The 24,218-nt window shown below is 38.1% G+C and overlaps 1 protein-coding gene across 3 annotated transcripts in view; it reads left to right on the top strand.

Moving 5' to 3' along the window:
• LOC136249247 (uncharacterized) overlaps positions 1-24,218 on the top strand; it is a 112,806-nt gene that overhangs the window by 40,185 nt on the left and 48,403 nt on the right. For all 3 annotated transcript variants that reach the window (XM_066041210.1, XM_066041212.1, XM_066041211.1), the window contains 9 exons: positions 6,754-6,905; positions 15,776-16,021; positions 17,124-17,240; positions 18,132-18,438; positions 20,351-20,472; positions 20,557-20,730; positions 21,323-21,552; positions 22,093-22,228; positions 22,461-22,628. In XM_066041210.1, coding sequence (XP_065897282.1) covers positions 6,754-6,905; positions 15,776-16,021; positions 17,124-17,240; positions 18,132-18,438; positions 20,351-20,472; positions 20,557-20,730; positions 21,323-21,552; positions 22,093-22,228; positions 22,461-22,628 — 1,652 coding nt within the window. The remainder of the gene's footprint in view (positions 1-6,753; positions 6,906-15,775; positions 16,022-17,123; positions 17,241-18,131; positions 18,439-20,350; positions 20,473-20,556; positions 20,731-21,322; positions 21,553-22,092; positions 22,229-22,460; positions 22,629-24,218) is intronic.

Here is a 24,218-nt window from a genome sequence, read left to right on the forward strand (position 1 = left end):
TCCAGTGGTTTGGCTCTTACTGGTTGGGTTGACTGGTCAGCCAGTGCAGTCAGGCTATCAGCCTAGACTGCCTTGGTTGATTGGTTGTACTGGCCAGAATGAGTGATTACTCACTCAAAGTAGGCTATCAGCCTACAAAATAGACCTGGCAGTTCTATAACTACCTGATATAGAACTGTGGTCTATAAAAGTGTTCTATAACTGCCCAATATAGAACACTTGCGCCTTTATGGCAAATATAGAACTTTTTTGCTTTGATACTCCCACCCAAAGTTCTTTATATATATATATATATATATATTTATTTATTTAATAGTTAAAGTTTGATTTCATACAGTATGCATCCGTTATTTTACCTTAATCTTTTATCATCTGGATCAGTGTACGGTTTCAAGTTTTTTTCTTTTCCCATCCAGGCAGCGCACATTCAAGCAACCAAAGAAACGATCCATAACATGATGAAACTTCTCTGTGTAGCCTTTGTGTCTGGGTCACCATAATATGGTAGCCCATCAGCTACAGATTCGCTTAACACCTAGAGTTGAAATATTATGTGTTTATGGTTCTGTATATACATCCTGGAAAATGATGTCAATTCAACATGCTCCCTCATTAGGTCTGGCAAAAATGTAGCACCACTAAACTGAGCAGCCATAGTGGATGTCTAGTTGTCAATAGCTATATAACATGCAATATGTATAGTTGATCCTCGGTTATCCACACCCCAATATGTCTCACAATGGGTAAAGGTGTTCAGATAGGTGAGTTGTTTGGATAACTGAAGCTCATTCATTTATATACAGAGCCCTGTTTAAATTCTCTAATAGAACATACACCTTACTCAAAATTCCCTAATAGGACAGCCACTTGACATGCATACATTATGATAGTCTTAGCTACTGACTTAGGCCTGTGGTAAACTAAATTAGCTTAATACTTGCCAAATCTATCTACAGTCAAACAGCATGCATGTAAATTACCCAAAGTTTCCTGGTATATCCATGCCCGTACGACTGGCTTAAGCAATTGCAAACATTCTTGATCAGATGTGGTGGGTCTGAAATAAAATAAATAAATACTCTTCTCCTGAAAATGGATTTTCTGTCTTGTAAACATAAGAGCTGTCTGAATCTGATTTCCTGTGCATGCGGAAAATATTTCAGTTGTGGCTTGCTCCATCAGCAGTTATTCCTATCACTCTGGAGCCCATTTGTTCTAAATGTTGTACATCTTCTCACACAATAGGAAACAGTTTACCTGCTGTTAAATTGTAATGTGCAACAGGGAACTCAAGGTGAATGAACACTCCTTGAACCATCAAAGTGAGGAGATGTGTTGCAGTAGGTGGATGGTCGTCTTTTTGTAAATCTTGAATAGCATTATTAATATCACCAAAGTTAGTTAATCCAATCATTTCACCAGTATTCTTGTCAAACACAATGACTTCCTTGATCTTCATTTCATCGAGAGTTAGTATCACATACCATTTTGATTCAGGAAGGTTGTCTGATTCCGTCTGAAGCATTTCCAACACTTGTGGTTGAAATCCAAGCTATCCCTTTATGTAGTTAGTATAATCTCTTAAGGCGCATTCTGATGCTAGTGTGACAAAACCAGATGATCTCATTGCATGGTATGCTGCTGATTATATCAGCCTTAAATTCAAGCGCCATTTGATCATTGCTGGGTGCCACCTTATTTATCTTAAATCTCCCACCTTTTCAGCCTGCAGTTGCTGGTCCCAAAAAATTCTCTGAAAATTTCCCTCAGAAACTGTTGATGAATGTTGATATGATTGTTTCTCATAATATTCAGTAGATCTCTTTGTAATGCCTCATCTAGAACAATGCCTTGAACTGCTGTGACCTCCTCTATTCTCTTTTTCAGCCTATTGATTTCTTTTCTTGCAGCATGTAGTTCATTTTTAAGGTGATTGATTTTCTTCTTTATCTTCTCTTCCTTCTGAGGCCCATTCATGTATCTATGTATATACACAGCATAGCTACAGATAACCATTGGAATTGGAAGGTATATACATACAGCTATAGTGTATCACACACATATTTTGTACAGAGGCTATATACTATATAAACATCAATGGTGGGTTCACCAATTACAGTCTGAGTTTGAATATATACTCACAACTTATAAACATACCTGTCATTAGTATGGCTACTACAAGTTGCACTTGATCTTAATGATGAACGATTGCATAATGTGAGACGGGTGGCTCGACACTCCATACAATGCTTGCACTTCGTTTCACTTGTAAGGATCTCACAGTTAGAAGTGCGCACAGTTACTGAATAAGACTGATCATTGCAATGAACACAACTTGTACTGGAGGACAGTGGTAGTATGGTAGCACTGGAGGACAGTGGTGGTTGAATAGCTCTTCTAGTGGAGGACAGTGGTGGTATTGTAGCACTTGTACTGGAGGGCAGTGGTGGTATGGTAGCACTTCTAGTGGAGGGCAGCGGTGTAATGGTAGCACTTGTACTGGAGGGCAGTGGAGGTATGGTAGCACTTGTACTGGAGGGCAGTGGAGGTATGGTAGCACTTCTAGTGGAGGGCAGCGGTGTAATGGTAGCACTTGTACTGGAGGGCAGTGGAGGTATGGTAGCACTTGGACTGGAGGGCAGTGGAGGTATGGTAGCACTTCTAGTGGAGGGCAGCGGTGTAATGGTAGCACTTGTACTGGAGGGCAGTGGAGGTATGGTAGCACTTCTAGTGGAGGGCAGGCATGGTAGAGTACTTGGTGGTATCAATAATAATTTGGGTGGCTTCTGTATGTCTTGGTGGACGAGTGTGTCCTCTCATAGTTCTTATGAGTTCTCCCAATTCTTTTCATATCTTGTGTGGCATTAATTTAGCACAGTTATAAGTTACACCACTAGCTGGTTGGCTATATGGTTTTTGCAACTACAACACTAATTAGATTTCAATAAAAACTCTACAAGTGAAAACTGCAAATTAGTGAATTTGGGAAGCGTGGCAATAGATATGATATAAGTGACTAATTACACAGTATGCTGGGTATAATTGTTGAAATAGAACAAGTTAAGCTACTTCCTAACACAGAAAATTTGCAAAAACTCTACAAGCACAAGAAGGTGTGACCATATTGTAATTTACTTACCTTAGGCCTTACAGTGCTGCCCCTGTAACACATGGTTTCATGCCACTATGTACATTTGTCCCATTACGAGCTGACAAATTACGAACAGCTGACAAAGAAAGCCATTACAATTGAGCTTGCAACACATGTATCTATAGCAACTATCACTTGCACAAGTGAAACACAGGTGGTTTTTCGAACTCATTACATCACATTGGGAGTTTGTACAGAGACATCATGTGAGTTACTTCCGTTTCCAATCCTGTTGTAAAGTTTATTATATCTATGATCATATCAAGGTTCCATAATACACCTATTTTGTATAATATAATCTTGATCATATGGTAGGTTTCTGAAAGTATGACTATAAATGATGTCTAATCCAAAGCAGCGCAACTGTGAAAGAAATGCAGCTATAAGCTACAGTAGTTTTGGATGTCAAAGGGTTGCAGCCAAGAATTACGAAAATATTAAGTATTTATTTATAACAAGTTGATGTTGTACTGCTTCTAAAAGCAGGCGCCATGCAGCAAACAAACCTAACTGGAATTGGTATTTATTTTGGTTTGTTGCTACATACAAAATTGAATCATCACAGTAATTTAGTAATTTGTATTTTGTAATTGATGAATATTTTGTAATTCTGTAAATGCGTGCTATGCACTGCTAAGGAGGTGTACCTCGAACAAACCACTTTAACCCACTAGTAATGCACAGAGGTATCTTCTTACCTGTTTTATAGTTTGTCTTTACCATTTTCTTACACAAATTCCCCAGGCAAAGCCTCAAAGCTGCTCTTCATTTTCGTACGAGCACGCCCCTTTTCGACTCAAAGGAATACCCAGTAGCCTAGGAGGCCAGCTGTGTTGTTTTTCGGCTATTTGACGTACGTAGAGCCCATTGGGAAAGGCCTTCACTGCATCCTTATAAATACGCTTCACCCGTATTTCAAACCGGTACATATTAGCCGCCTTAAACCATAGCTTACCTGCCCAGAAGTTTATAGGCTGTTTATTTCTCACATAAAGGCTGTTTTTAGCGAACAAAGTTTTGTTCACGTGGGTGCGGAAAGGCAAACAAATATACAAACATACATACATGCATACAAACACACTCACACACTTTTTGGAAATTAAAGATGTTATATTAAGTGTGTTTGAAAAGTTGCAGAAAGGAGAAAAATCCATGACTGGACCTAGGCAGCCTTGCCACTACCTTTTAGTATCACATCTTTTTAAAACTAGCCTATTGTTGACACCCACACTTTTACAGATTATTGGATGTATGTTATGCATAGTGATACAAACAGCATTTTAATGCATTTGTTTGTGTGCTTACAATGCTGGAGTCTGTTACTAAGAACCTTCTAAACAGCTGAAGGTTGGCATTAGGAGACTTGCCACCAATAAGAATGTCACAAACAACGTTTTCTTTATATAGGCATTGGTATAAGCAATCACTTATCAGCCATGGTTTGTGCCAAGTCATGTATATACCCAGTGATGGGCGAAAACCTCTTGGTGTACAAGACATACCAACTATTAAAGCACTTGCACTTCTGAGCTGCATTTGTGACATCTAGACAATCACTTGTGCACATCTGCTATTAGCCTATTTATTTATTTATATTTGGCATACTTCAAAATCATAGTTATCATCTTGTCATTGGCACAAAAAACCTCACAAATATTAATATGATTACTAAATAGTAGTAAAACCTATGTCTCGATAAGTGACAACCATTTTATCTCGATAATAATGTGACATCATAGGATTGTTTTGCAAACAAAGTTTTACATTGGTGACAAAGTCACTTGGTGCTTGTTATTAGTTAAGCCAGAAATTTTATCACTTCCCCAAATAAAATAATTTGACATCTTTCCAAAAGGTTTCCATCTGACTGTGGTTGATTTACAATAGATTATGAAGATTTACTATTATCAAATTTGTTATCTTATTTACGATACATGATTTAGATATCTAGATTATATTTTTATCTATATTATCTCCCAGCCCTACTAATTCCACAAAGGTCGTATGTGCAGTATGTACATACATACATACATACATAATGTAATAGTTGTAACACAGGCATGAGGGCATGCATATCGGGCAAAACCTGGAAACCCCTTGTTACAGCTAATATGTAACACTTCCCAGGCTGATAGCCTGCACAGAGCAATCAATCACCCAAGCCAATACAGAGTGCAACCACTGGATATATTATATATGCATACCTAAAAATTTCGATTATGGGTCAGCAGCTAGTACGTTCTGGTTATGTTCAGTTATGATGATTAGATAAATCCTAGAGATATCACAGAGAATTTCGGTTACATGAGTTTAATGTTTTAATTAGTGGTATTGAATTGTTGATGGAATAATTACAGAGTTTATTTAAGGCCTAGATAGGTAAGCTTGCTTGTTGGGTGGTTACTTCATGCAGAGTGGTAGCTTTGTGATGGGAGTGTGATCCGTATTTGGAAACATGCGGAAATGATTGGTGAATAAACTATACCACTAGTTCTCACCTTAGCCCAATGTTTTTTTAAACTAGTAGTATAGCAATAATAACAAAACGCTTTCTGTCTGAGTGGAGTTCATGGTGAAACCTAAGTTGTGCATACTGATCACATGAGTATTAATCGACCCTCCCCCCCCCCCCCCCCCCCCACACACAGAGAGTCAATTTTGGCCTTAAAGTCTATATAATAAAGCATATTCACGTGACGTCACAAATGCAGCATTTATTTAAGACACTTGTGGTGTTTATTTGAGACGTGTGGATAAAGCCCCAATGGTGCAATAGAAAATAATTGCATCTTCGTTCTTTCTAACAGACCTTGTACAGGAGCAGCTATTTGTGATTATGTGGTAACCACCTATGAATGGGTAACAACATGCTAGAAGCATGAACTCATAGCTGGTCTACTTCCTGTTGTAGCAGTGGAATGCTTCATCTTGTGTAGCGACTTGGCAGGCTCCATGGTCATTTTTTCAGAAACTATACTATTTACGCTCATATCTTTGTAGTACTTTATTCTCCATTGATAGGCGACTACCAAACTGCCATTAAGTGGCTGTTTAGTGCATTTGTGATGGTGAAAAGACGCGCCGAAAAATTTTCGTTTTGGCCCGTAGTTTGTTGACACCAGAGGTAGAGAGAAAACCAATTCGTGGCAGTATGGCAATGGTCTATTAATGGATAATGACATACTAGAAGCACAATGGAGTAGCTGGTCTGCTTTTTGAAATATTTATCACAGTACCCGCTATATCGTGACGTGCGTGGACGAGCAGATGGGGCGTCCTATTGCGATATCAGAAAGTAGACCAGCTACGAGGTTGTACTTCTAGTATGCTATTACTCATCTATTGGTGATTACCACATATCCACGAATTGGCTGCTGGTGTACCAGGTCTGGTGGAAAGAACGGAAACGTGATATTTTTGTATTGTAGCATTGGGCTTCTTACCGCACGTATTTTGAGCGCCTCGTCTGTAATTTCTTCAAGAATACACTCTACTGCTGCCCAGGTGTAACCCGGGAAGCTGCTTTGATCTAAGGTGTGAAAGTGTTACATACAGTACATGCATGCATACATACAGTGTGTAAATGTGTATTTTTTATCCAGTTTGTAGTAATAGCAAACAACATGAACAAGAGCCTCTACTATGGTGAAGGGAAAATATTGGCTATCAAGCTAATTTCTCTTGTCACATGCACTATCAATTTCTTCTCCTGCTATTGGTTTGCTATTTCATGTGGCTTTCATGGCGAAAACCAGTATGTAATGTTATGTATGTCTGTCTGTACATCTGTATGTATGTATGTAATTAGATGTGTATATGTGTATCGTGCTGTATCATGAAGGTTTGGGCTCTTTTAGCCAAAATATCACACTAAAACTAGCCTCACAATTACAATGCCTTCATGGTACCTTGGCAGCATTGGTTAGGTATAACCAAGCCCAAAATTGCTTTCAGTACAATCAATAGGTTCTACAAAATTTTAAAAAATTATTTAGTGGAGTATTCTACTGGCTACCTGCCTGACTGATGGACGGACGGATGGACTGATACCTTCAGACAGGCGTAACTTGATACTGGGTAACACTATGGGTTTGATTTTTTCACTGTTCAACACTGCTTCAGCTCAACAAGTGCCTTTTGGCATATCATGGTACACTGGTCCCTCCATTATCCGGCCATCGATTATCCGAACCTTCTGTTATCCGAACTGTGAAATGACTGTTCTATTAGACTATTTCGTCTAAAGTTCTATTAAAGTATTTTAGTGAGCTCTGTGTATATGGAAAAATTAGGATTTTAAAGTTTGATTAGGGATCATAGAAAAAAATAGGGAAACAAGGGAGGTCACCTACACCTGCAGATGTACTACTGAACTTTTAATCCCTAATTCAGTCTGTACCCATGACTGAAACAGAGGATTGAATGTTCACTAGTATATCTGCAGGTGTAGGTAACCTCCCTTGTTTCCCTACTTTTTTCTTCTATGATCCCTTAATACTGTATCAAAAGAAAGGATGGGCCGCCAGAGTTAACGTTTTCATCTGAATGCATGCCCCATTTATCAATTACTGACTCGAAAGTGAAGTGGCCATTATGTTTCACTTTCACCTATTTTCAACCACAGAGTTACAAACAAAGAACAGTATTAGAAGCGCCTTTACCATCAATCCAGTCACCACAGAAAATACGGACAATTCCCGTTTACAAACATAGGGAAGCCATGCATTGTGCTACCGCGAATTAACACCTTGGGCTCTCAGCAAAAAGAAATGGGACACAAAGGATGTGTACATTGTATGTACTGCGGTATGCAAAAAGGCACATCTCGGGACCAACATCAAACAGTGAAAAAATCAAGCCTGTAGTCTTAGCCATAGTACTGCATATTAGGGATCATGTAGGTTTGGCTTTTTCTGGCCAAAATATCACCCAAAAACCAGCTTCACAATACAATCCTGGTGCCTTGGCAGTGTTGGTTGGGTATAACCAGGAGCGTGTTGAATCCTATGGACAAGGGAGCATGTAGCTTCGTAAAGAACGAAATTCAAACATGGCTGCCATGTACTATAATAAATAACTTTTAAATTTCCTAATTAGGATATTATGTGGAAGCGCATGTTTGAATACGTCATGTTTCCGCTGCGACGAAGCAAAGCTATGGAAACGAAGTTCAATGGCACGACGGAGGAACAGTAGCACAGGCTTAGCAGGACAGTCTTTCTACAATTAGTTATCACACAAACTTACTCCTCCGTTTGACTATTCCAAGCTTTACCTTCAACTCAACGATCTTCCCATCAAAGCAGCTTTACTACCTTCACACTAAACGATGGAGTAGCAGCCCATTCAGTGTATACCTGTTGCGTGTAAGAATGATGTAACCAATTATATACATGGTAACACTGGACGCCATGTTTGAATTTTGTCCGTAGTATTGGTAGTGTACGAAGTTACACGCTCCCTTGTCCATAGGACTTGATGCGCTCCTGGTATAACCAAGCCCAAAAGTGCTTTCACCACAACCCTAACTACTTCCAATAGATTGTTACGAGATTTTTTTTTTAATTATTCAATGGAATTTTCTACTGACTAACTGCCTGCCTGCCTACCTGCCTAATGCCAGCGTAACTTGATAGCCGTACTGTATGATGTATGGGCTTGAAATTTCCACTATCTGAACAACCTATATAGGGCCCAATGAGTTCGGATAATGGAGGGACCACTGTACATACATTGCTTCATGGACTTACCTGTGTCCTCCTTTGTGTGCAAACCTATCCTCTTCACATACACTTAAGTGCTATGTGAAGATGATGTCAAGCAAAGAGTTCTAGACTACTGTACAGAACAATGTTAGGTATGACAATTGACTGTTATATAGAATTAAGTATTTTGACTACTCCTACAAAATGTAGTGTTTTGTAGCTACATGTGTTACTTTCACCACTCCAGCTGCCTTCTCATGCTGGAGACTGTGAATACAGTGTAACCAACTGCTACACTATAAATACCGTATTGCCTTGAATTATGGCCCGGGCGTTTATTTCTTTAAAGTACCTATTGCTCGTCCAAAAGCAGTACTAAGTCTGAGGTTAATCGCTATAAAAGGTTTCTGTTGACACAACAAGGTTTCAGTTGATATTAAATGATGTCTAGTAAAGCTATGAATACTACAAACTGGCATTCATAGTGGTCACGTTGTTATCAACCCCGGCGACTAAACGAGACCAGTCGTTTATATGAGACCAGCCATAATTCGAGGCAATACGGTAATTAAAATACCTTATAGCGGGTTTTAATAGCGAAGAATTACTTTTAGCATTGGGGTCATTCACTACAATTTAATTTGCAAGAATTTTGGCACAGTGATAATAACGTTATCGCGTGATTTAGTCTAAGGCTGCAGCTTCATCACTGAGCACTCTGGAAAGATACGTTTGCCCAGCTAAAGCCAGGAATAAAACTGTGTACGGTTAATGTGAGTCGAAGCAAGAAGTGTGGATAAGGAAAGGTGCATGTGACCCGAACTAACAAATGGCTCAAACCTCGGCTCAAACTAAATGGGATTGCGATTTAGCCTGCAGGCCTGCTAGCAAGGGTCCAATTCTCAATTAAATCTTTCTCCCAGCCCATGAAGAGTATAGTTTAACGATGGATACGACCAGGGATGCGAAAGACAGCAGGCAAAGCAATGCAACGGTTGCGTGTATGACGCCATGTACTACGAATCACTTTGATTTTGCTCTGCAAAATTGAAACAAAACTGGTTTACACTTGTTACAAGTGTTTCCATATCGGATTTTTTGTGCGTATCTTGATTAAAAGCGAGATTTAAATTTTAATGTTGCCATTCAATCGCTAAATCTTCTGCCGCTATTTTTAAATTTCTCGGGAAATTTTGGACACTACTATAACCCACTATACAGTATCCTAAGAAATTATTTTCCTCATTTATGTTTCTCAGTAGAACATTTTATTCCACTCTCCTTGCTAGCACTTATAAACCTTTCAGAGTGACCCAAAACATTTTCAATTATTATTATTATTATTATTAGCATAATGGATACACGTACAAGAGTACAATAAAATGTTATTAGGCTGTAAGCCATTGTTCATATCCATGGCCTGTACTGTCCCAGTACTTGTCAAGCTTTGCCTTGAAGGATGCAACAGTGTTTGTGGAAACTATTTCCTTAGGTAGATTGTTCCAATGATTGATAACTCATTGAGTAAAGAAATTAGATCGGACATTCAATCTAAACATCTTCATGTGATGGCCTCTAGTGTTGGTACTAACAGCTGGTGTAAAAAATTCATTAGGGTTGACGTTATAAAAACCATTCAGACTTCAATAAGGTCGCCAGATTGTCGACGACGAAACAAGGTGTACATACCCAAGGACTTTAATCTCTGACCATAAGACAAGTTTCCAATGCCTCTAATCAACCTTGTAGCTCGCATCTGCACTTTCTCTAAAACGTCAATATCTTTAGCAAGATAAGGACTCCTAATAGCTGAACAATATTCCAGAAGAGGCCTTACATATGTTTTATACAAAAAGGTAAATAAATCCTTTGAGATATTAACAAACGATCTTCTAATCATGGAAAGAACCTTCATGGCAGAAGCTGCAGCCTTACAACAGTGTAAAGATGGCTTCAAGTTACTAGATATCCATACTCCAAGGTCCTTTTCATGATCAACTTCAGGCAGCTGAACAAATTCTCCAGAATCATTATCCCACAGTACATATTCACTAGCAATTGATGAATGACCTACACGCATAACTTTACATTTCAGCAAGTTCAGTTTCAGTAACCATATTTGACACCAATCCTGTATACTGTTAAGGTCAGCCTGTAGTTGTTGGGAGTCTTCCAATGATTTAGTGATGGCATAAGCTTTAGAATCATCTGCGAAGAAGCTCAAATTGGTATGGACAATGTTGGGAATATCATTAATATACAATGTTAATAGTAATGGCCCCAGAACAGACCCCTGGGGCACACCACTTGTTACAGGACACCAGCTAGAAAAAGAGCCATTTAAAATGACTCTCTGATAACGATCCAAGAGAAAGCCTTCAAGCCATGACAATACCTTACCACATAAGCCATAACTAGTCAACTTTTGGAGTAGTCTCTGATGTGGCACTGAATCAAATGCTTTACTGAAGTCGAGGTAAGCAATACCAACACTATAGCCCTGGTCAACTGCAGAAGTCCAATCCTCAAGAGTTGTCAAAAGATTGGTAAAACAAGATTTCTTTTTACTAAAACCATGCTGGCACCTTGTAATGACCTCACTGTCATCCAGAAACTTCATTATTTTAGTTCTAATCAAAGTTTCTAAAATCTTTATCACCTGAGATGTTAAACTAACAGGCCTATAGGTTTCTGGATTAACTTTAGAACCCTTTTTAAAAATAGGTGTTATGTTTGCTCTTCTCCAGTCTCCAGGAAGCATACCAGTACTGATAGATTGTGTGAATAATAAGAAAAGTAGTTTGGCCAACACTTCAGCACAGTTTCTTAGTACCAGTGAGTGCAAATTGTCTGGTCCAGGGGCCTTGTTAGCCTTCAAAGATGACAACACCTCAAAAACCTCATTTTCTGTTATACATATGTCAGACAATTGGTTATCATTAACACCAGCAGTGAGATTCTCAGTTGTGTAGCACTCACTTGTAAACACTGATTGAAAAAAGGTATTTAGAGTTTCAGCTGTTTCTTCATTACTCCTAGTAAGGGTATTATCAGATTTCAAAACTTGTCCAATTTTGGGTTTAACCCCAGATTTGTCCCTCACATATACATACATAGCTTTGGGGTTAGTACGGAACCTTTCAATTAACCGTTGCTCATGTTTGGCCTGTGCAGTTCTTACCATAGACTTGACTTCATTCCTCTTTGAGGTATATGTAACATAATCAGAGGACAAACGAGTATGCCTGAATGTAGAGTACAACTGTTGTTTCTGTTTGATAGCACTCGCAAGTGCGTTTGACCACCATGAGGGTTTATTTGATGGTACTTTTTTTAGTAACTTTAGGAATGTACTTGTCCATAGCAGATGTAACCTTTTCCTTAAAAAGGCTCCAGTTCAATTCAATATTATCGCTGCTAAATAGCAACTCCCAATCAATTTCATTAAATTCTTCACTCATTGATAAGTAATTCCCTTTCCAGTAGGGCTGAGCGATACTGCCATTTTAGTATCACGATCGATACTAAAGGCACTATTCACGATACTGACTAGTTCACGATATTTACAAATAAGTCAATCATAGCTGGTGCCACATAGCTTATTGCTTAGCATTCCTGCAGGAAGTCCTTATAGGTGATAGCAAACTAGCCACTATCATCCTTGTTTACATTAACAGTTATTGTAACACATGCTTTGAGGTTGTTATGGTGTTCACACCTCTCTGCAGGGGAAACCAGATGGGTGGACTTTATCATTTACAAGGATTCTTAGCCAAGTACTGCATAACAAATGGATTTTTAATGTAAGGCATGGTATCACGATAGTTAATAACAAAATATCGCGATATCGATACTTTCAAAATATCGCGATATATCGCTAAAACGGTAGTATCGCTCAGCCCTACTTTCCAGTAGTTGTAAATCTTTGATTGATGTTCAGTAGTAGGATTATTGTCAAACAAACATTTGTACTGCCAAGTTAAACACTCGTGGTCACTAGAACCCAGTCGGGAGTGGTGTTGTACAAATTGAATGGAATTAGTGTCAAGAGTGAACACTAAGTCGAGAAGAGAGGATCTCTGACCACACCTATGACAAGTGAAACCAGTTACATGTTGAAACAAATAAGCATCATTGATAGCATCCAGTAAACAAGCAGCCAGAGATGTTTCACTCCCAGCATAGTCAAGGTCCTCCCAATTAATCCCTGGAGCATTGAAGTCTCCAAAGAGTAGGACTTGAGAAAAGATGTTCAAGTCATTGATACCCCTAATGGCCGAAATTAATCTACAATTGTTGTCATCGCTTGAGGATGGAGAACGATAAACTAAACCAGTAAGGAGTTGTTCATTGTCCCTGAGTGAGACACTACACCAAAGTGCACGCCAAAATACATCAAGGCAGCACACAATGTGGCTGATAAAGACTCATGCAAGGAGAGGAGAACACCACCACCGGTTCCATCAGCACGAAAAAGATTATAACCCTTTAAATAAAGCTCACTGTCTATGATAGAGTCATTACACCAGGATTCAGTTATACCCAACACATGATAATTGTTCTGAGCTACCAAGGCTTGAAGCTCAGGTAATTTGTTAGAGATACTCTGAGCGTTGGTCAAAAAACAGTTCAAAGTCGTACAAACAGAAGAGCAGTCCATAGGATATGTGCAGAGGGAAGGTGTTAACCCCCCCTCTGCACAATCTTGCCATTTTTTATCATGTACTTCTTCTCACTTTTGTTCATCTCTGCCAATTGGGTCCTCAAGGCTTTGTTTTGCTTCTGTTCTCGAGGAGTCAAGTCTGGTGTTATGTACACTTTTTGGATATCTTCTGGGTTGTCCCTGGCTCAAAGCTTTGTGCAGTTACGTAAAAGCATAGCTTTTTCACGCTCTGAGTTGACAGTTACTTCAATCAGCCTAGGTCTATGTTGGTCATCCTTTCTACGGCCTATCCTATTGGCATTAGTGACCTCAACCTTGACTCCCACATATTTGTCGAATATTGACTTAACATTGCTGATGTCATATGATTTTCTTTCTGATCCACTTTCAGCTACGATTCTGGAATGTTGTGCACTATTACATTCAGGCGCCTTCTACTTCTCTCCTTCTCTTCATTGATAAAGGAGGATAAAACCTCAGAGGCAGAGCCAAGTCTATTGCCAAGACAAGGTTGACTCTGGTGTGTTGATGCATCCATAAGAGAGCCATTCTCTTCAGATTCTGACACAGCATTAATAAGGCCACTCTCCAAATTCTTAAGTTTCTCTTCAATAGACTGAAGTCTCTGCTGCTGCTGCTGCTGAGAAGTTACCTTTTTTAAACATGCTGACACACTGTTCTGCACTGCCTCAGAAAGACTTTCAATTGTACAAGCCTGTCCAAAATTTCACAGGGCCTTACTAACCAGTGGGTCACAGTACTGACAGAACCAGTGCATTTGATTGTATTCACCTACAATTATCATCACATTTTCTGGAACTTTTTCACAGCCTGAACACAGATACATCTCACATTTCTCACATTGAATCAATTGCTCAACAGCGCTAGTACATCTATCACAGTACAAAGTATCCTCACCATCAGGTTTTTCTCCTTTCCTGGGGTAAGGTTCCCCCATAGTCTTTCCCCTACTGGTCTTATCCTTCTGCTTAGGCATCAAGAACCTTGAGAACAAGCGTCAATTAGAAACACTTCAACAGAACAAATAGTCCAAGGCTGGGGCGACAAGACAGGATATCCAGTCAACTCTGTTGTAATGTACTGTCTAATCCAATAAAAGTATATTATATAGCACAGTTATTCAGGGTAAAGGAATCAGACGCGAATCAAAGCCACTCACAATCATGTGATTTTTTTTTTTCAATAAGTTGCTATTAAGTTTTAAAAATATTTCTACTGGCTAACTAACCAACTGATGCCAGTCATAATTTAAAAGTGGCTATTGCTATGAGTTTGATTCAGACACCCAACAGGTGCCTCTTGACACACTGAAGTATGTAGGGATGATGTACACGTCATGGGCTTACAGTACCTTTGTCCTCCTTTGATTTGCAATGTGGTGTCTCTGCAGACAGCGTATTAATGGCTTTGTGGTGTGTTGTCATATCAGAGTAAAGAGGGAATCATCTGTAATTTGTTGCACCACACCTTCAGCAGTCAAGTAAGCAGATTGATATTTAGGCTAGTCTTGGATACTGTTTTTTTAACCCTTAAACGCGCACGCAGGTTTTGAGAAATGCGTGTTTACCAAAATTGGTTTTATATTGAAAGTGGTGAGAGTTTGCTAAACTGAATTAGCCTAACACCTTATATAAACAGAAAGTTTATTCAATAGGCTATCAGGGGAAGTTTAAATAACCACTGTAACAACAAGCGCTCACTTATTATGAAGCGATGAAGAACAGCGTCTTGACTTTTCGTGATTTCGTATTCCTTCCGGTGGCAGCCATATTTGTAAATGGCTGAGTCACGTGACCCATATATGGCCTGAGGCATAATTGAATGGCGAATCAATCGGCGTTTATTGCAGAACAATAGAATGAACTGAGAAGGAGATACGAGTCTTTTTCCAAAGGTATGTAAACAGTTTTACGTGTTCATTTCGTAAAAAATTAGTTTCATGGCGAGTTTTGGCCCTGTGTTTCAGTGTAAGGTAAAACCCTACATATCATTTCATTCGCTATTACATCACGAATTAAATGATGGCAGTTGCGTAGCCATAGGGACAATGGTTCGGAAGTTACAGCGCTTTGTTTACTGCCATGCGTGAGGGCCACTATAATGGCCTTTGCGCGTTTAAGGGTTAAGTGTAGTGTGCAAAAACTAAGTGAAATGACTACTTTACTTATTTGTACTATTACTTCCAAGTTACTATCAAATTGTCAGAGGTACTGTACAATCAATTGTTTTTTGCAGATGTGCTGAAAGTAGTTGGCCTTATGCAGAGACTGATATTATCAACTCCACTCATGTTACTATTGGCTACACAACGTCATTCTATTTTGGTGCTGCGACCATGACACAGACTGGCTATGGAGACCTCCATCCCCGTTCAGTTTCTGAACATGTTCTGATCATTTTCACCATGTGTATTGGCTTTATAGTGTGGAACATCTGTGTTGTCACCATTACAGCAATTCTGATGAATAATTCCTACTCCAGGTTAGTTAACCACACATGTACGTATGTACATACATACATACATACATACATACATACATACATACATACATACATACATACATACATACATACATACATACATGCATACATGCATGCATACATACATACATACATTACATTACATACATACATACATACATACATACATACATACATACATACATACATACATACATACATACATACATACATGCATACATACATGCATACATACTTGCATACATACATGCATGCATACATACATACATACATACATACATTACATTACATACATACATACATACATACATACATACATACATACATACATACATACATACATACATACATACATACATACATACATACATACATACATACATACATACATACATACATACATACATGAAGGGAAGGTGATAGGGCTGTATAGATATCAATATTATATCAGTATCAGTACCGATATTATGAGTATCGCTATTGGTCAATTGCAAGTCTATATACAATATAGATATTTCACTCGAGTTATACTATTAAAAGTAGTATAAGTACCATGAAAAGCGCCTTACTGGCCAAAGCAATTTATATTAGTTGTCAAATGGTAAAGATCTTTTACTTTTTTTTGTTTATTATTTTAAAAGGGAGGCAGCATCAGCTAAAGCTGATTTTCAGCTGTGCCCTGGTTTTTCAGCTAGCATGAGTTGGCCTGGGTTCAAATCCAGGTTTTTATCTTTTTTCTGAGGATTTTTTTTTTTGCACCACTTTTTTGGGTTTTTGGTGTTTTTTGTTTGTTTGTTATGTGATTTGCACCGATAAAATCAGGGATAAAAACTTCTCGTGAACAGTCATAAGTACCAACAAGTAAAAGGATTACATAGCATATGAATCATAGTGATTTAACACAACCATAGTGATCATGCTACATACTCTGTTATGCTGTAATGCATATCCATTTGACTTTGAAGTATCAGCTGTGTATATGATATTGGTTCATTACAAAACCTGTATATCGGAAATAGCCAATAAAATTCTGATATCAGTATCGGCACAGCCCTAATGTATATGTACTAATATGATTTCTTGTTGCTATGTATGCTTGTAGAAAGCTGTTCAGAAATATACTGGATGCTTTAGTCAAGTATGTTAGTTTCTACATGCAAGATAAAGCAGTTGTCAAAGACATCGAGCACCATTTTGACCTGTTGTGGAATGAGTATAGGTGAGTGGGAAAACTTAAAGTGTAATATTATATTGTATACTGAATGTAAATGTAAATTACATCATAGATATTATATACTACATACCCGGGATTACGTACCGACTTCGTTAACACTAATCAACACAGCCAATCCGCATTGTACTTCAATATACGGTCTTCTGTTAGTATTCGTAAACATTTCCCGTAAAACTGGCCACCTCCTAGCGATTTACTAATACGAAAGATTTAACCTTTTCAACACTATGTAAACAATGCAAGGATACACTAGAACACTTCTCAATAGACTGGAAAATGCTTGAAATATAGCATAAACATCATGCAAGTGATTTTACAAGCCTCAAACTCGCCATCGAATAATGACTCAAAAAACCAAGCTACAATTGTCATGCCTATCTTAAACCATTCATCTGTGTCCACTCAACCAGCAGCATCATAGTAAGTGACATATTTAGCCATTTAACAAAGACTGAGATCCCCAAACACCTTCCAACAACTCGAAGCAGATACCACTATTTTACACTGCTCAGCTTGTGCCGATTTTCTGGCTTTGACACATAGCCGATCAGGATCTCTCCTCTAGCCATTGGAACTGTAGAAGGTAACAGATGTGACGCTGTTGAGCTCCAGTTCTATGCTGCCTAGTACAACACTTGCTTGGTACACTACAAAGGAAAAGTGTTAACGAATACAACGATGATCGTTCCTTTGAAAACCAGCAGTACACAATCCCGGGTACATAGTATATACTATCTATGATTACATGCACTTATGAATTTTGTAATTTAAAATGAAGTCGCATAAAAGTAATGAGACTGGAGATACGTATAAGTTTACCAAAGCTATTGGGAAAATATTTACTTTGTCTTGTAGTTAAAGTTCTAATGCTTACAGGGGAGAAGGTTACAGCACATCAGAACTGTTGCATGAACTGCCAGAAAACTTTAAGGATGAAGTGATGTTTAATGAGTTTGGAGAAATTGTCCAGAACGTTCCATTTTTTGAAGGAGCCGGAACAACTTTTCTCAAGGAACTGTTAAAAGTAATTGTCACTAATCTTCATTATCCTGGAGACTTTATCTTCCATGCTGGAGACCTGGGAGAAGAATTGTACCTTGTGAAAAAAGGATTTGTGGAATTTCTCTCAGAAGATTTAAGTTGTGTTGTGAACAGACTTGGAACTGGAGGTTACTTTGGAGAGGTATGTACATATTGATATGTGCATATTATGTAGCGTTTGCTATTGTATATTTCTGAACAATGCATAATTTTTTGTATCAGCTTAAATTAACATTTTCTTTTGTTTATAAATTTTAAGCACATATCACTCAGTGCACACTCATTTGACAGGTGAAATAATTACAGAGCACTCAACCCATTTGTTTTATACACTAGCATCTGATGATCAATTGTGTTAGTTCTCAGAACATTATTCCTACACCATTATGTTTCAACACACGCCAGGAACTTTTGATTGTGGCATTAGTTTTTGGGGTGTAAAGGATAAAATACAACATTAGACAATTGCATGCAGCGTTTCTTTTGATGTGTGGAGGTCTCTTATTTACGAAGAAACCCGGTATCAGGTCTCTTAACTGGTAAGACACCTGGCTCAATAGGACAGTTGTTTACAGCCACAATGTACATGGCCCACAGTAATGCAATTAGCCTTTTATGGACAATTAGTTTTTTGCACATCAGTAAACACCAAGCAATTGCGAGCATATTGTAAGAAAGAAATTACACTCAGGTACGCTGTTATCCGTGGATATCTCAGTGGGGATTAGACCATCGTGGTAGCTATAGTTAATCAAAAAAGCCATTAAATTCAGTTTGTGGCCTTTGCCATATTAAAGTGTGCTCTGTAGACCTAGGTAGCCATGCTGGCACTAACTATTCCCATTCACTGCTATTCACACATATCTATAATGTCTCAAATATACTTTTTATCGACTTCACAAATCTTTATTCACGCTCCATAGCTTGCGTGACCTCACATCTTTTCCTCGCTAAAATACCCTCGTTGTTTACAATGGGAACTCTCTATACTAACTCACTGCTTCTACACCATTGTCTAAAACACTTAGACACTCGCAATAAGCATCTTCGAGGATTTAAAAACCATCGCTGACATCAGTAATTACCTCAGGTTTTTTAAATCCTTGGAGACACGTATTATGAGTGTCTAACTATTACTCAGTACTTTTTATTGATGTGCTATGGTCCCTACTCTAGTTGAAATTTTTTGTGTACTGGTTTGTTAACCTTTTTGTAAATAATTATTATGACTGGTGAACCCACGCATACCGCATCTGAAATGGCACTACGTGCCCCAGCTTTATCAATTATCATCTGAAAAGTGAAGTATTCATTGTGCTTCATTGTCAGCTATGTCCAACCCGTTACACAACATTTCAAACCAAGAACTGTTCGAAAAGCACCCCTGCAATCTACGCATACCAAAAGAAAAAAAAATGGTGCCGCATGCCCCAGTTATATCAATTTGTTGTCTGAAAAGTGAAGTATCTATTACGCTTCGTTCTCGGCTGTGTTCAACCCTTTACACAGCAGTACGAATCAAGAACTGTTCGAAAGGCACCTCTAGATGAATGGAAGATGAATGGAACAAAAAGGAGGACACTGGTAAGCGTCCATGAAGAATGCATTGTATGTACTGCGGTATGCCAAAAAGCAACTCTCGGGCCGGCGACGTCAAACAGTGAAAAAATTAAGCCCGTAGCCTTAGCCATTATCAAGCTATGCTTGTCTGAAGAAATCAGTCAGTCAGTCAGTCAGTCAGTTAGTCAGTAGAAAATTCCGTTAAATATATATACATATATTTAAATTCCGTAGCAACTTGTTGAAAGTGTTTCTGGTCAATCTGAAAGTTGTTTGAACTTAGTTTTACCTAACCAATACTGCCTTATCGTCGTCAGAGAAAATTGAGGCTGCAAAAGCAAATTTGAGGTTACAAAATCTCTAATAGATCTATAAACCTTCATTGAACATTTACATATACACACAACAAAGTGTTGCAAAAAGCATAATATGCATACAAACAACTAACACATGGGTATGTGTAATGTGGGTAATAATTTTGTCTATACTGGCAGTTTGGAATGTTGAATGGATCACCATACAATGTAACTGTGAGGTGTGCCACTTATTGTGAAGTGCTCTCCATTGCTAGAAGTGACCTCAATAAATTATTGGAACATTATCCCTTATTTCAGAAGTGAGTGAATCATCTTACACGATATGGTATACCCCCATGCAATGCTGTTGTATTGTAATAAAAAAGTTGTTTAATTATCAACAGTGAGTTAAAACAATGGGAGTTAGCTAGTGAAGCTATGAAGGATCTGAAACCCCACACAGATAATGATCTGAAACACCACACAGATAATGATTCAGCTCAAAATAGCTCCTCCAATAGGAAAATAGGTGCTAAAATAGCGGCCTCAACAACTCAGCCTGATTCATTGGTAGTTCAGTAAGTTAATATTTTCATTGCTTTGTATATATATATGTATATACATAAACAGGTATGTATGCCATGTGTGCAAGTGTCAATGTGTTTGCATACACCTACAAAAGTTCCACGGTATTTGACTTTACTGAGCACTGCATGTTTATGACTGCTTTAAACAGGGGTCTTGAAATGTGCTTGGTGCATTGTTGGTTTTCTTTAACTCATTGATATTTAAGCAGATTTCCATTACATTACTAAAGGTTTGTACGTTGATAGTTACCTGACCTGGTACATGCAAGAAAATTCAACTAGTTTGCATACCGGTAGACATAATAGCTGTTTTAATTAATGTCGAAGTCTAATTCCTGTTTACTAGCACAAGTTGCTGCTGTCAGACCTTCAGTGTTGGATACTATAAAGCAGTAATTACGTAACCAAGTAATAAAAATAATAGGTTCCTGTAAAATACACACTTGTCTGTTGCTTCCCCGAATGCATTAACTTTCCTTGTCTGTACAACACAATATAGTTTATTCCAAGACTATAAGTACGTATGTATATATGTACAGAAAGCAGTAAATATATACTTGTTTCTCTTCACTGTCTGATGTAGAGAACCATTGAATACTGACATTGCTGGATACTGGAGAAATGATGTAATGAAGAAAATAGCATGTCCTATATCATGCCGTATCAGTCCTGGTACAACTATTATGCGCTACAGAAAAGAACAGGATGACCCTTACAAAACTGCAGAAGTCAAATGGCAAAGGGGTTTAGCAAATGACCTTGATACACCTTTTAAACTGAGTCAGACAGGCAGGATTATGTCTCAGGCATCTGGTACGTAAGTACTTGATGGAAAAGGCTGTGTTACTTAAACGTCTTATAAATGAAATCAGTAGAGTTTCTGTACTATTAGCATGTTAGCATGTATGCCTGTACAGTGTAAGTGCAGAAAAATAGATATTACAGTCAACTCCATGTTTTACATGTCCTGAAATACGTACTACGCACTTCTATATAAGACTGTTTTTACTGTCCATAGTCACCTCTGAAAAGCCCTACAACCCACATACCACATCTAACCTCATGTCCATGCATTCACCTTGTTACTAGGGTGATCTGAATCAAATGAGCAGACCATATTTTCCAACAAACCGAGTGTACAATAATTGGATCTACAGGGTACACTGTATTTCATAATTTTGCATTATAGTAATAATTATCCTGAAAAAGCATTATGTAGTTATATTACTTGTTTCAGTTTTAATAGCACAATAAATAAATATTATTTGTTATATATTCAGTAAATTTTGTTTAATTATGAGCACATATCTATTATAAGTTGTGATTTGGTTATATACCAATTCTTTTCTTAAGGACTGATTGAAAAAAGAAGACGGTATAGTGGCATAGATCCTCAGATTCCTTCTGGTGTCAATTTGGATAAGGAAACAGTATGGTGGAGTGGATGTCAAGAAAAAGCAGATCGGTTCTTCTCTTTTATTCTGATGCCGTAAGCATAATACAGTAGGGATTAGTGTAGATGCTTTCAGAAGCTAATGGCCCAACACTGTATGTACGTACAATATTGTGTAGCATTTGTAATAGTCAAAGTTTGCCACAAACTCTTTCAACTGACTCAATGAAATCAAAATCTTGGATGTTGACATATACGTAGCAATTATAAAGTATACACTGTGAAACTTTAGAATTATTTTAAGTACATTTTATGTTGTATTGCTCAGGTATGTGCTTGTTCCAAAGTCAACGTTCAGTTTTTACTGGGAGATATTCATCACCATATTGTGCTATGTGTCTACCTATACCCTCCCTCTACAAGTTGCCTTCTATGATCAGAGCATAACACTTTGGATCATAAACTACCTGATTGACATAGTGATGTTAACTAACATGTAAGTGTGCAGTACTAAGTGGAATTGAAATGTGTGATTGGGTTTTGCAAAATCTATCATACATATGGGTGCAAAGAGCTAAGTTGAGATAGCATCAGCTTGAAGTTGCTGCTCTTTCTAAACTTGCCTTCAGCTTGTAGGGTCTGCTTTTAGATGGTTTTTCTGACAGCTTGTATGACCACACTTAGGCTTGGGAAATTACTTGATATGTCTGTTATGTTGGTATATCATCTGATTACCAGATGGCCGTAATCATATTGTGCAGCTATATGTGTTAACCATCACCACTCCAGCTGTCTTTCAGGCCTGCTGGTCAGTGCTGGAGACTTTGAATACAGTGTTAAAAGCTACTACCATATACCACTAAGGCACACTATATATATGAAACACCTGAAAGTACAATATTATATTTCCCAGCAGAAGAGTATTTTATTGTATTCTTCTTACTAGTACATTATCATGACATTGTCGTAAATGAAACACAAATTTTCAATACTGTCCAAACCAATGTTGTGTTTTTAAGGAATTTTACTCCAGAAGCTGTATGCAGTGTGAGAAATAACTTTTCAGACATGTCCTGTCGTACTGTCAGGACATTGTGAAATTTGAGTGGACATCAAGCAATTTGACCGGACAATTTAACTTATTGTTTCTCTTTTCCTGTGTTTCTACCACTTGTATATTTGTTTCAAACATTGGGGCCACCAATGTACTGTAGAGCTGATTACTTGTCAAACACTCACTGATACTGATAGTACAGCAATTTAAAGAGTAGCTACTGGCCACATGAAAGGGCTTCTATGGAATCAATTGAGCCTTTGTAGGAAAGGAGTCATAAGGACTAATTCATCTGCTTACCTTGGAATGATATAGCTACCCTGTATATGGTCAAACTTAGCTTAGGCTTAAAATTTGGTTGTGCAGGTGATATACTACAAGTAAATTAAAGTACTAATAGAAATCAGATTATGAATACATTTTACTACTGCAGTACAGGTGACTGATACAAGTGGGCTGGCACAACATAGTAAACTGTTAACCTCAGAGGTTAACTTGGACATGCTTTTGTGGTCAGTACAAGCCAAAAACACACAACTTAATTACATGTCAATGACTCAATACCATCATGTCTGGCCTCCATCCTAGCCAAATCCTAACACTATAAACTTTGAAATGACAAATTAAATTATAGGCTGACACCTGGTGTAATTGACAGAAATTGTCCTGTGACGGAATGTTATTTCGCACACTGTGTATGATGTTAATAGTTTAACAATCTGGAAGTGTATTAATGTGTCTTAGTGTACAGGAATGTGTGATACTGTCTGTAGGCATACATGGAACCTGTAGGCATGGTGTTATCTGTAGGTGAGCACAAAGCCATGTCTTTTGCTCTGTCTGCAGGCCACTAACTGATTGTTAATTATAAATTAACATGCTGATTGGTGTGGAAACATCCCGGGGCAGTATGCACTCGGCATACTCGAGCAGTGCACACCCCCGGAGTGCAATCACCACTTACCATGTATTTAGTATGTGTGCATACAAAATAAACACGACTATATCAAGACACACGGTAGTGTGTCGTGC

Source organism: Dysidea avara, chromosome 3, assembly GCF_963678975.1.
Source record: "Dysidea avara chromosome 3, odDysAvar1.4, whole genome shotgun sequence".
In the NCBI taxonomy this organism is placed as follows: Eukaryota; Metazoa; Porifera; class Demospongiae; order Dictyoceratida; family Dysideidae; genus Dysidea; species Dysidea avara.